General features: G+C 36.0%; 1 protein-coding gene and 1 long non-coding RNA gene across 25 annotated transcripts in view; both read right to left on the bottom strand.

The window, feature by feature from the left end:
* Positions 1 to 307: 307 nt before the first annotated feature.
* On the bottom strand, positions 308 to 5,939 carry LOC121075623. Its single transcript, XR_005823074.1, has 4 exons — positions 5,003 to 5,939; positions 3,549 to 3,902; positions 2,480 to 2,922; positions 308 to 2,310 (listed from the first exon to the last, which is right to left on the bottom strand). It is a non-coding gene; the product is annotated as an uncharacterized LOC121075623 (long non-coding RNA).
* A 1,331-nt stretch (positions 5,940 to 7,270) lies between these two features.
* Positions 7,271 to 14,211, bottom strand: part of IQSEC1 (IQ motif and Sec7 domain ArfGEF 1) — a 341,869-nt gene continuing 334,928 nt past the window's right edge. For 19 of the 24 annotated variants that reach the window (XM_040569074.1, XM_040569076.1, XM_040569077.1 and 16 more), the window contains 2 exons: positions 13,336 to 13,385; positions 7,271 to 12,025 (listed from right to left, as the gene is read on the bottom strand). In XM_040569074.1, coding sequence (XP_040425008.1) covers positions 11,420 to 12,025; positions 13,336 to 13,385 — 656 coding nt within the window. In that variant the 3' untranslated portion in view covers positions 7,271 to 11,419. The remainder of the gene's footprint in view (positions 12,026 to 13,335; positions 13,386 to 14,211) is intronic. The other 5 variants (XM_040569094.1, XM_040569096.1, XM_040569098.1 and 2 more) reach the window with 2 other exon arrangements.

The raw sequence follows: 14,211 nt of genomic DNA, 5'->3' as shown, positions 1-14,211 counted from the left end.
TTGCGAAGAGACTTTCAAATACTCAGAATTTGAGAAACTGACATTTAAAAATTGAACAAAAGAACAAGTACTTAAAGGCAAACACAAGACTAATGGAATTTGCTTACTTTACTTATGACTTGAAAAATGTAAATCCCTGAATCCCGTAATTCAAATAAATTGCCATTTCAGTTGCCTCCCAGATGCTGTATTGCAACTCAGGAATAGCTCTGAAGGGACTGAGGACGAGGGGAAGGGAAAGGGTAAGGAAATGTATCTAATCTCCAGCTCAATCAGCCCTCTTCACTATATATATATATATATATATATATTTTTTTTTTTTATCTGTATGTAAGCACATTGTGAGAATCCTCAAATCCTAAGCATTCATAAGCAGATGAGAAATCTGTCAGAGCCCTGTGCGCTACCAGCCTGACTACAGCTGGAGGTATCACACAAGTACGTAATGCCGTACGTCTGGGAAGAGGTAAGAAACATTTCACGCCGTTGGTGAGTCAGCCACACACTGTCAAGTCCAAATATACAGAACTCTGAAGATACAAACAAAGCTTTACCAAGAAAGGTTCTCCTCTCCAGACTCCTTACTTCCATTAATTGTAAATATTAATTGGAGAGAAGATGCAACTACCTAGTGCTCATTTTGTTACAGCCTCTCAAAGTGTGATGTGATCTGTACCAACTAGTTGTCTTTGTATGAAACATGGATACCTTATTTATGAGATGAGCTAGCCCCCTTCACTAGCCCTCCGATAAAGGGCTTCACAGCAATAGATAGGAAAGGCTACAGAAGTAGCTATTTCTGTATTTTCTGTAGATAGAGACCCTGCTTCTCTGGAAGATTACAAAACCTTCATGTTTTCATGGCTATGAATACAGGAGTGCCAACTACCAAAATCCTGAGCTTCTAGTCTCCACATGTTAGGTTCTGGTTAAGTGAAATTGTCAAACTTCTTTCAACACTGAAAGATGGAAAAGCAAGAGGCAATGTCTAGCCCTGTCAAAATAAATAAATAAATAAATAAATAAATAAATAAATAAGCGTGGGGAACACTGAGATGGCTCCAGCACTATGCAATCGGGGTGGGGTGGTAACATGTTACTGTCTCTATAGGGTGCCTATATCTGTAGTTGTTTTCTGGCATGGATAGTAAGAGAGAAAAGGCTGTGCTGCTGCTTAGCCTCCTGGCACATGGAGTTAAGGGAGCAGGCACCTTCTTACCTTATGTCACTGAGAGGGAACCTGTACCAGGCAAGCTGGCACCAGGGTGAAATGAAGTGTTGAAGAGAGAATGCTGCCACATTAGTGCCACAACCCAGTTCTAGGTAAAGGTGCTGGTAGCTAAGACATCCTTCAGGAGGTCAAGAGAGGAAGTTTGGGTACAGTGACATCCTCCCCACACTAAATATGGTGAGGATGCAAGTGCGAAAACTAGTAACAAAGATGAGGCCACCCTCTACTGAGACAAGTCAGACTGGTTCTGGCCAGTACCAGTGAAGGTGATCCAGCAACATTAAAGAAAGGATAAACAAAGAGCGCGCTAACAGACCGCTTGAAGAATATGATCCAAAACATTGAAAACATATCTAGGCAGTCGGGAAACAGCAGAAAAAAAGAAGCCTCATTGGGAAGTTCAAAAGAACTGAAACATCAGAATGCTCCACCCTTTGCATTCATTTGCTAAGTATGAGAATGGGACTGTGATCATATCCTAGAAGAAATACCTGTAAAGAATTTTTTTCTTCCAATTGCTGAACAAATCACAGCGGATGACAGCAGACCCACAGCATGAAACTAGAAGCACGATCACTTGCAGACAGAGAATCCTTTTTGTTTCTGTACTGAGAAATCTCAAGTCCACATCAGTATTGTATCACACCATTTATTTTGTCCCATTCCTGCAACTCTTCCTAACACTCTGCGTACACACAATTGAAAGTGCCCTCCTGGCAGCTGCAGTTCTCTGCAACTCTCCATTAGACTAAATTCCACTATTCTGACTTATAAACATCTTCAAAATGCATTGCATAGAACTGCACAATATGCTGCTAAAACCCTCTTTCCCCCCCTCCTGATTTAGCAATGTGCCCAACGTTTTTTCCTGCTTTTGTTTAAAACTCACCTCCACTGTCTCTGCCACTCATCCACATGTTCATATAATTTCACCTTCCTTTGAAACTGCTAGACCACTCTTCACTATCACTACCTTCCTGGAACAGATAGCCACTCAGCTCTCCAGAACTCATGTTTTGTGAACAACCATGATTGCCACAGCGATGTCCATTTCAGTCTATTCTACACAGAATTGCTTTCTTGAGAAGGAATTAACACAACAGATATACAGATCAGTAAATGAGTATCATGAAATTGCCCTACAATTTTATTTTCCTTTTTACTCTACCTTATTTTTCAGTAACTACTTAAAAACTGATATTTGATAATATAGTATTTAGGTACTTGAGAGGTGGATAATTTACTTACTGAAAAAGTGCCACCGTAGGTCTAAATTGCTTTACAAAAATATTTGTCAATCTTTGTAGTCCTTCCAGGAAAATAGATACAATTCTCTTAGTAGCCTCTCCTCTCTTTATAAAATTGTTGTTTTCTCCTTTTCAGTCAGTAGGACAGTAGGAAAGTTTTTGCACTTGAAATTCATAATTGTCTTCCTTTTGGGATGGGCATGTGATGATGTACTCATTGCATCATCTCTCCTGTCTCTGAATATTTTAAAGAAAGTTGGCTTACAAATTAGATCTTGGGAAAGGTGAGAGCAGAAACCGGTATTTCCACTTTCGTTCCCAGTCACATGCTGTGGAAGTAACATAAGTAATAAAATACAGATGTTAACACTGTCACTGCATAATATGTTTGTCCAGGTTAGCATGCATCCAGAATTATTGTACTGTAGCTATCATAAGAAGTACCTGAAAAAAGAAATAGATACATATCGTTAATGAAAGGGATTCCTCACAAGTTACAGTGGCACTTACAAGCAAATCACCAATTAGCCCTGTCATTTTAGGTTAAAATGAGGCATTAAATTATCTCATCTAAGAATTTTATTTTCTAAAGTATTTTACTTCAAATAACGAAGAGTTACAAAATTGTCTTTGCTGTCCAACTTTGAATACTCAGTACAAACTTTCCACTGGGCTACAGAGGGTTTCTTGTCACCGCTCTTTAAGATTTATCAAATGAGTTTTGAAGCACAAAAGCATCTCAAACTATGGCTATTATGCCATTTTTTGGCACAACAGGGTAAGGTCTGAGCTAGAAGCAGAGACAGTGTTACCAGAAAGATGAAAAACCAACATATAGGATGAATTGTTGAATTAAAGTGTTCTGCAAACTTTTCTTCTCTGTTGTCAGAGAAGAGGGATATATAGGAATATCAGCCAGTACCATGAATTTAATGATCAATCAAGAGCATATGGTGAGCTTATGGAGGAGAAAGATGCTCATAGGAATTGTACCCCCCTGCGTAAGCACAGTCCTGTCAAGGTCACGTATTCAGCATTAGTCATGCTCCTTTGCTTCTTTCCTCACTCACCCCAGCACAGTATTTGCTTCCGTACAGTCACAAATGCCACCATGCTCTCTCTCCTGTTCCCTTGCCTGACCTAGAGCTCAGCACGTGGCACATGGGGACCTCATGAGGGAGAGGGACCACTGGTTTGGACAGCTTTGGGAAATGATGTGCTCCTGCTCAGTGATCACGCACATAGGAAAGGCTGCACATTTTCATTACAGCTGGATCCGAATGTCTGGAAGTCAGATTGCTTCCTCATTAAAAACAATTTCATTGTGGTAGTTAGGAAATTAATTAATTTCAAGCTTTGGCTTATTATAATACCGTTGCTGAATAACCCAGAACACTTGCATAGTCCTTGCACTTTTTATTCCCCTAGACAAGAAAAAAATGAAAAAAGAAATCACATTTCTTTGTCAAGCACGTTTATGTATTATTTTGTAGCAAAAATGAGAAGTTGTAGAGACAAAGCATTTTTCACTATGCATGCATAACATTTCATTAGTTAGAATGAATTTACTCTATTCATCTTATTAAAGGTGGATTAATTTTTTCTCTGCTTATTATACATATCTGTTTAAATTGCTGAGTTTAAATGTGAAGAAATAAATGAACACTGAAGTTGTGTTTGCCATTTTACAACGCACCTGATAAATTGTATGCTTGTGTGATTTATTTGAGCTGGCTGTGTCTTGTGAACCATGATGCTAATTTCACATCTCCGTTATTGCAAAATGCTAAATAAAGGGGATGTTTTTTCATAACATTTTATCCTAAAAGTATGCATTTATACATATGGCATAAATAATATATCTACGCATTTGGAAGAGTGATGATTTCAAGTCAGCTTCACCCACACAATTTCATTTAAGTTAGATTTAGCATGCTACTTCAAGCAAAGATCTTAATTTAAGCATTTCCTAACATTCATGATCAGTCTTATCCTGCAGTTGACTTAGTTTTACAAAGTAATTCAGGATTTGGCTGTAATTCCTGAAGGAAACAAAAATTAAGTCTACTAAAATATATCTAAAATAAATCATTTTTTCATCATTTGGGATTTTAGACGTTTCTATCAAATTGGCTATGCTACATTCTCCTCTTGGAATTTTATATCAACAAAGTATGGTGGCAAAAATCACTAAGAAGCTAGTAAACAATCTAAAAATCCAATATGCTTCCTTTTGAAAAAGGTGTATATAATACAGCTATAACACCAGTACAGATATATTGTTGCATGTTACTGTAAGAACAGTGTTCGTCTTATACGTTTGTCAGTACATATTCATGCTTAAGCATAACTTATCACACAATTATTACAGCATCATAATTCTGACAGTTGTTTGAATAACTGCAGAAAAGACTTTAAGTTGGCTTAAAGTGTTGGCTTAAAGTGTTTCAAGCTCAGCCTAAAATGTTGAAGGATAAGCAACAGTGCTAATTAAAACTAAGGAAGATATTCAGGACTTACTTACATTAAATTCATTTAAATAACATAAACATAAACTGTGGCTCCCAAATCTCACATGTGCACAAGTCATAGCTGATGAATTCAACATTAAGCAACTGTTTAACATATTCCAAATAAATATATGCTAAAATGCTACTACATCTGTTTTTATGAACTTTATGAATAAAAAATCAACCATCGAGGCCAACTGGAAAAAAAAAGTTAAGAATTCATGATTCATCAGATTGTAAAGTCAACAAAAACCTGAAGAGAGACAGATAAAGCATAGATCTTAGTGTTAAAACATATAAAGATCTGTAGTTCATTTTCTTGTCATTTCAATATTGGATTTCTTTCTTTGAACTAAAATAACACATAAAATATCTGAAAGTTACCCCCTGTTAAAAAGATGCTATATAGAAGAGCTTGAAGTAGTTTCTTATTGCATGAAAATTCATTTATGTAATTAATGTATTATTGACATATGCACACAAACACAGTGGACAAATATGGAACAATTTTTAGGAAAAATTTTCGAACATTAGACTTCTGACTTGCAAAATATGTGTTTCCCAATTACAAGTCATGACAGAAAACCTGGGTCTTTTCCTTAACTTAGGGTTACAATGGCCATCTTCAGTAAGAAGGCAACATAGGCACTTTTCACTAGGTATGTACATACAAGTTTTATCAGAGATTCTAGGAATGCAATTCCATCAAGATTTAAGATGAGCATCAGAAAGATATTAAAATTAATAAAAAAAATCACTGAGCATTAGACTATCACATGCTTAACCTACATTAATTCTTTTCTTCATTAAGTTACTTAGTATTACTCCAACTGGTGCAAATCTATCCCACAAATGACAATTTATGCTGAGGTTTCTTTAGCTGTTTTAAGTTTTCTTCAATAGTGCCAGATTGTAAATGCTTTCATTCTTGTCTTAGTTTAGGTAGCAAGCATTTAGAGACGTTATTTAGGTCCTACTTTTAAGACAGATCAGGAAATAAAGACAGATTATTTATAATAGCAATATTTAGAGGCTTTTAGAGTTAGATTAAAGAAAACAGACTATTTGGCTTCTCCAAAGACAGATGCCTTAAAATTCTTAAAAGCAGTTTCTAAAACAGGAATAGAAGGACCATTAAAGAACAGCACTGCAAATTTTTCTATTTCCAGTAACAGAATGCTTGTATGATAGCATCAGCTATCCTCCAGTGTGTCACACAGCTCAAGGAGATGACATGTTGGTAGTATCTAGTGATAAATGGGTACTTACCTATCAAAAAAAAAAATCATTGATCAAGATGTACGTTCTGAAATAACAGCCATTCAGATATAGGTCATAGTTGACTATTCCCTCAAAACAATTCAAGACTCTCCTAAAATTCAGAGAAAAAACAAGCAAACATAATACTTAGTTTAAATTGACAGCTAAGCATTAGTTTTAACCCAGGCTTTAGACACATTGTAATCCACTTGAAATCTAGGAAATCAACAATAGTAGTATAAAAACAATTGAAAATGCCACGGGTTATTACCTAAAGTAATTGTGTAAGTGTAACATCACATACTGTGAAGGCCATGTGAGGCAAATATGCCTCTGTAGTGGTGTAAATTAAGACACAGCAAACAAATACAAGTACAGGTACAACTGGCTAACACTTAACCAGCTACATCACTTACTGAAGAATTATGTTCCCTGCCAATGGGCGCGACGAATACTCTCAAAGTTTGATTCAAAGAATGTAGGTTACACTTACGAAACGAAGGACTGTATCCCTGGGAAGGACAAACTTGAAACACTTAAGAGTCAGGGGAAGACAATCATCCTAACATGAACTCCTATGGAAATGTGATAGCCAAAAGAGTAATTGGATCAGTTTAACATGCTGGACAGCTCATATTTAAAAAGATTCAAAATCTGGTTGATGCTTTTCAATGTTAAAGTGTTTTGGTAAATATTACCAAATATTACCAAATTCCCAAGAATCACTTCTGTGTTCTCTCTCATTGTCTGCAGATCTAGGTGTTGTATTTACTGCTCTTTATTGTTCTTTGGATCTAAATATATTTACAGTATCACCAAAAGAAATCAAAACCTATTGAGAAGTGGTCACACTCTCCACAGTACTAGCCATTATTTCCATCAACTTATCTTTAATTTGAGATGAAGACTGAAACATTGGCCCTTTTGAAGTGAGTAGCAGAAATCCCAATTGACTCCGGAAGGAATTTCCTTCAAGTCTGAAGAGCTGAAGTTCTTGGATTACACAAAATGAGAAACAAATAGTTTTAAATGATTTATTTGATTTCTCCACATGATCACAGTTATAGTTTTACATCAATAGGGTCTGTTACTACTTACAAACAGAATGGATATTAAAATGAAAGCACTCCTTTCTTCCCCATAGTTACAAAAGGGGTCTCAAGCCTCCCCAGAACAGAAGCTTCTTGTAAGTGTAATGTTTTTTGAAGTCTGTAACAGTCTGCATTCAAGACCTAATTCTAACAGTTTAATACAACTCAAAGCTGATGTAAGTTCCTAGCAGGAGATAGGTACTGTAGGCAACCTCCAAGTGACTGCAGACTTAAAGTAATACTAATTTACACACTATGTACAATTTAGAGAATTATCTACGCCCCCTACTTGGTCCCATTTTCACCACCCCATTTTCTGTTTTCCAAATTTAATCTTGTTATTGGTTTCACTTTTCTTTTAAATATATACACAATAATCCATTTCGCAGGCAAGAAGTGCGATGATATTTTACAACGGAACAGCAAAATGCATGCTCAACTGCAGAAAACACACAGCTTCATATGGAACAGCAAGTCAACATCTAGAGATTCATTGTTTAAATATCTGCTGACTGTCTTTCAGCTCATTTTATCAAGAAACAAGAGGCTTCTGCTGCATGCAGTACATGATGGGAAAATCATTCTACACTGTATGATAGACTTTTTTTTAGCGATACAAGACGTACATTATATTAGGATGAACTGTTTTTTTGTTTTGTTTTTACATTGTTGTACATTTCATTCTTAACTTAAAAAAATAAAAACCCCAAATATATATTTCATTGTTGTCCCAGAAAAGATTTTTGTTGCCACACCTTCATTCTTTAGGCTTCCCTTTCATTTTTTCAAATCAGCATTACTATTTTGCCACATTTTTTATGGGAAAAGAGAACCATGGTCACTCCAAGCAGTTCTGTACCAGTATTAATTGGCAATGGCACTTGAGAAAAAACCCTCTCAATTCTACTCCTGCCTGCAGGCTAAATAAATAATTTTTCTTAACCACACAGTGTTAAAGTATTATCATTTTCCTATTCTAGGCATGATCCACGCTGTTCTAAGCAATTGTTAACCAAGGATGGAATCAGAGAGGTTATACTACAACCCTAAATAAGCAACAAAGTTCTTAAGACTTATTCTAACACCAAGACACATTTGTTTGTTTTAAGTACATAAAAACACAATTAAAAAAAAAAAAAGTCCACTGTTTCTCATCATCGTATTGAAATAATGTTTACAGTTACTGTGCTCTTATATGACCAGTTTTGTTTTTTAAACTATTCTCAAAATGGTCTGTGATCTTACATATGTAACTTAAAGCACCTATAAGGTAGGCACACTCTTTCCCCAGGTGTACATGAAATCATGTGCAAATGTTTTTTTGCACGCACATTTGTGACAACTTCTGAACATTTAATTAAATGCATGTGGAAAATCAGTGGCCAAGCATTAAAATGTGGCTTACAGTATAAGTATAGAATATTTATATGCAACTAATTTAAATGAATGAAAGGGGTTTTGAAACAAAGCAAATGCAGATCTGGGACATTTAAGGTCTTCATTGTTAACTAAGTAACCCAGCTAGAGTCAGATTTTCCTCTCAACTGCTACTGCGTATTCTGCATTTATACAGTACACAGGCAATTTTACTTACATTATAACTCTGCATCTGAAACAAGTACAGACTGTCACTCAGTGAAGGGGACCATTCTTACCTTCATTTCAATTAAATGATGCAGTTTCTGAAAGATGCTTGTACCTGAATGACTCTTTTATCTTTTCTGGAACAACCTATAAATTACAATTAGACTCTACTATTGGTACAGATGTATGAAGAAAAGTCTACATATTGAAATATGTTATCACTTTACTTCAACTAATATCAACAGTAACACTGATATATTTTGCAAATATACAATATGTAGAGTGTAGCCTCACACTAATAACATTAGATGACATGCAGACAGTTCTACTTTCCCTTCTAAGAACAGTATATATTTTTTTAAACTGCAAGGAACAGAGCCTCAGGGGACCTGTATGAGCCCTCTTAAGGTAAGCCGCAGAATTTAGAATAGTGTGAGTGATACTTAAAAATAATAATGTAATAACTTGTTTTTTTTTCATGAAGGTAATTTAACGGAGGACAGAACAGGAAAACATATTGCACGTGGGAAACAAATGTGGACAGCTTTAAACAGAAGGCTAAACTCTAGATTGCTGTATTTGCTCTCTTGTGGAGGTTAACAAAGTGCTCAGTTTGCAGTTTTGCTGGTATTGTGATATCAATGGTATGAAAGGGGAAAAAAATTACAAACACCCCAAATATTAGAGATTCCATGAGCAAGCCCAAATGAAAAGTTACTCTCTTACTTGCATTTCATTTTCTTTCCATTTCAATGTGATTTCCTCATTATTCCTGAAAAATATTATTAACTATAAAATTGACTGATTATTTTTATTACTTTTACCCATCTCATACTGGAACTTTTTGCTCATCCTCTTCAAGGTTTGCTTTTAGGCTGGTACAGTTTTGCAGTTGCAATTCCTTTGTCTCTACTGTTTAGGTGTAAAGTCCTTGCAGTGGCTCAAAATGCTGAAACTACAAAGTAGGTGCCATGTATAACTTTGTACAGGATTTAGGGATAAAAGTTTTATAAATTTGCAAATGGTTTGATTACAACACATAAGCAACAACAGCACAGCCTGTTTTTACGTGATGTCTTGCAACTAACTGGACTATGAAAGTGAGGGTTTGAGCATAAACTCAGCCTGCTGAGTGCTGGGTACTTTCAAACTAACAAATGTGATGAGTAAAAATGGTGAAGCCACTTTGTTGCTAGTGCATGGCTACATGGAATTACAGATTTTATATATATATATATATATACACACACATATATATACACGTGTATGTATATATATGTATATATATAAAAACCCTATACTAAATTCTAAAACAAACCTTCAAATTTCAGAGTGCTTCCACCTGGAAACACTCTCACACTAGAATTCAGCTTAATTGGGGGATTAAAAATAACGAATTATGGTAGACAGGAAGCAAGGTAGCTGAGAAGGATGGAAGTTTGCAATTTTCATGTTTGAGATGAATGTTTTTGCAGTGTATACATGCACCTGTTGTAACTCTTCATGTGTGTTCATTAAATCATATGCATACAAAAGAAACGTGGATCATGTAAATTCACAGTTATCACAGCCTTTAAAGTGTCTAAGAATTTGTGTGACCAATGCTTGAAGATGACCACTGGTACATGGTCATCCTACATTGCTATGGTATAATTACTGCATCTTATCGAGTTTGCTTACCTGAAATAGCAGAGCAGTTATAATACTGATTACGTATGATATTATCATGTTAATAAAATAAGGATTTATACAAAGCAGTATTTGACTACAACATTTAAATGCTATGTTACTTGGCACATTTAGTAATGATTGCTTAGAAATCTTAGCAAGTCCTGAGGACTTCTAATGAAAATACTGAAATGTCTGAAATTTGTTTCTAACATTTAGTGTTTTTGGTCTACTCTTTCATACGCTATTCATCTATTATACTGTCCTATCAAGTAAGTGGAATTCCTTGTAAAGTCTATATTGCTAGTTTTGTGGACTGAAAAAATTTCTTTCCAAGCACAAATGTTAACTATACAGTATATATATATTTGTATGTATATATTTATATTATATAAAGTTTACTTACGTACTTTCATCAACCATATCAGGTCTACTTATTTTTTGCCCATTGACAATAAAAGAGCAAGAATGCAACACTTGGTTCTGTATCACTTTTTTCCTTTTTTCATAGACTAAGATTTTATTATGCACGTAAAATTGTCAAGGGATTTGGTGTAAAAGGTAGCTTTACTCATATTCAGTAAGCAGCATGTTTTCAAGGCAGTTTGAAAATAAGAACTAACTGGATGGTAAGCGTCTATTGAGTAGATAAGTAAAACCAGTACTGATTGCACTAACTTGAATTACTTTACTTAGTATCAGCAAGCCTTTAAGCTCACATAATTAAATTGTTTGTCTACGTAAAAAATGACAATATTATTTGTTGCTTCTTGTAAGTGCCTTTGTAACTGTGTTTAAAACTATAGTTATTAGGAGGGTCAATATGTTCTAGACTATTGTGCTGATGCCACTGTGTTTGGGCTTAGTGCTGGCTGAAGTGGACGGAGGTGGTGGAGGTCCATGGTGATGCTGAGTGTGTTGGGGATGAGAAGAGTGCCCTGGGTGCGGAGGGGGAAGCGGAGGATGAGGAGAGTGGGTATGCTGTGCATGGGGGTGCTGCATGTAAGGAGTATGCTGGGAGTGTGCCGCATGCTGGGAATGTGGCACATGTTGGTGATACTGGTGTGGGTGCTGGATATGCTGGGGAGGGTGATAGTGGTGGTGGTGGTGGTAAGGTGGTGGGTTCTGCTGCATATGACAGTACTGCGAATGGTGAGAGTGCACTTGTGCCTGTGTCTGTCCCTCAGCTGGCCCTACATGATGCATGGTGGAAGGATGCTGTGAGTGCTGCTGATGTGGGATTACTGGAGGGTGCGGAGGTTGCTGTGATGAGCCAGATGGTGGATGACCTTGGGAAGGAGGCTTTCCCCTTTTACTACCAAATAAGGAACCTAGGAGTGAGGAGGAGTTAGGCATAGTCTGGTGAGGGCGAGATGGACACTCTCGGGTTGATGTAGCTCTTCGGCGCATGTGAGGACTGCTAATGATGGACCCCTAAAAAGAAATTAATAGAAATAAAAATTAAAAAAATCTTAAAATGTTTAAAAGAAAAAGTTCACACTGACCCACAAACTCCTCCTTCAGTGCTCACATGGGTGGACTATGTTAAGAGTTCTAGGAAAATTTTACTTCCACCTTCTCTAAGTTGCCAATAAGGTATTCATGCCCTTCTTGGAATGTTTATAGGCATTAATACTTTAATATTGAAACCTACTGCTTTAAATAACAAAAATGTCACGGAAAAGCAACATGACATAATACTTAGGAGTGTGTTTTTAAATGAAAATTACATTTTAAAATACTTTAAAAAAAAGAAAACATACTTGTTTTTTGTAAAACAAACAAACAAAAAAAACTATGCTAAATTCAACCTAAATAGTTAAATAAACAGCAGCAAGTATTATAGTTACAGTTCAGATTTCAAAACAGTATTTCATTTTTTTATAGTAGTTTGTTACTACTGTATACCACAGTGCTGCTTCTCAAGCCTGCCTCTAAAGTATGTGTTAAATAGAACCAAACCACTTTTGCCACTAACATTTCTATGTGATTGTGTTTTTCTGACCTGTGGTCCAATGATTTTTATTATTTAGCCTGGAATAGTCTATTTAGTTTCTGGAAGTTTGGGGTTTGTATTTTGTAAAGAGCTACGGGACACAACAGTTATTATGCAAAGTGTGCTAGATTTAAACTGCAATCTACCTAAAGCAAACAAAGAAAAAAAAAAAAAAAGGAAAAAAAATCTGCAAGCTGAATTCAGAGACATGAACAGTATATAAATGGTTTGAAGATGAATGAAATCTCATGAAATCCACATTGAATTCACCTGTCTTATTATTTTTTTCCTCCCATGCCCTATCTGTGCAATTCCATGGTGTCATGACTGCATACACTTAGCAATTTAACTAGAAAATAAGCAATGGGAATGGTTGAGCATGAACGTCAATAATTTTAGCTAAATATCAAACAGCAAGAACAGTGTACTTTGTAACAAAGAGCAAGTGGGCTTTTAAGCTGGGACCAGACTGAAATGGTGGCAAAAGGACACGTCATATTCATTTAACCATGCTTGCAGGAACAAAGGGAACAAGGTTAGCTCAAACCAAAAATGGCATTGGTCTAAAACAAGCTGTCAGTGCTTTTTAAGCTGGAAGAATACAAAGTGAGTAGCCTAGGCATGCATTTTATTTGAGGCAGGCAGGTTATATGTTAGAAGAAAAAAGAGCAAAAAAATATGTATATAAAAGAAAGGTTTGAAATGCACATCATCACATCCAGCTAGACATCAGTAACTTCCTACTTACTTCCATATTGCTGTCTAGCGATCCTGCACTGCTGCGTCGCCCACGCTTGCCTGCCCAGGACATGCAACACCATAGATTAGAGACTCAGACAAGACCCAGGTGAAAAACAGCCGCTTTCCCTGAATTGCTAGAGGAGTTTCTAAATGCAACTAGAGGGGCTGCAGGGGGTTAACATTGCACTGGACTTATACAGTAGCTACTAAGGCAGAAACTTAGATTTTTAAAGGCTATTAGTTATATTAAGTTTCTGTACCTGAGGGCAACTTAAGAGGTTGTGAATCAACTATCATTACCGGGGTGTGATTTTTTAATTTGTACAACTCTTAAAACACACGTAATTTAACATCCATATTTAGAGGTATGGTCATGATATTGACCAGCAACAATTTTAAATTGTTCAATTTCCTGGTATTTAATTGTTGTGAAGCTTTCTTTAAAGATTGGTAGCACTGGTAAGATACTTGTGGGGTGGTACTAGTTTAAATGCATAATTTAATATTGGCATATTCTAAACTTCAGTGTGGGGGAATGCTAAGGGGCATTGGTTTCATCATTTGCTTTTCAAGATTGAACCTCAGTGGATTTCATATAATCTTTTTTCATGATGTTTAAAAGAAACTAAACTTAATTTTTAATTAATAAAATTGGAATCTGTCTTGACATTATGGCTAGATTTTGTTTGTTTAGCTGTGCAGTGCTTTATATTTAAGTTTGATGCATTTGTTGTTTGTTCCAACATTCTCAAATTGCCAAAGTCCTTTGCCTAAAACTATACATGAAACTCCGAGCTGTTTGCCTAAAGAGCCAGAATACCTCACTGCCTATATACAGGACACAGGATCCCAGATTTTCACTCTCATTTCAAAGGAGAGAGAA

The sequence above is a fragment of the Cygnus olor genome, chromosome 10 (assembly GCF_009769625.2).
Source record: "Cygnus olor isolate bCygOlo1 chromosome 10, bCygOlo1.pri.v2, whole genome shotgun sequence".
In the NCBI taxonomy this organism is placed as follows: domain Eukaryota; kingdom Metazoa; phylum Chordata; class Aves; order Anseriformes; family Anatidae; genus Cygnus; species Cygnus olor.
This window is presented reverse-complemented; position numbering and strand designations above follow the sequence as displayed.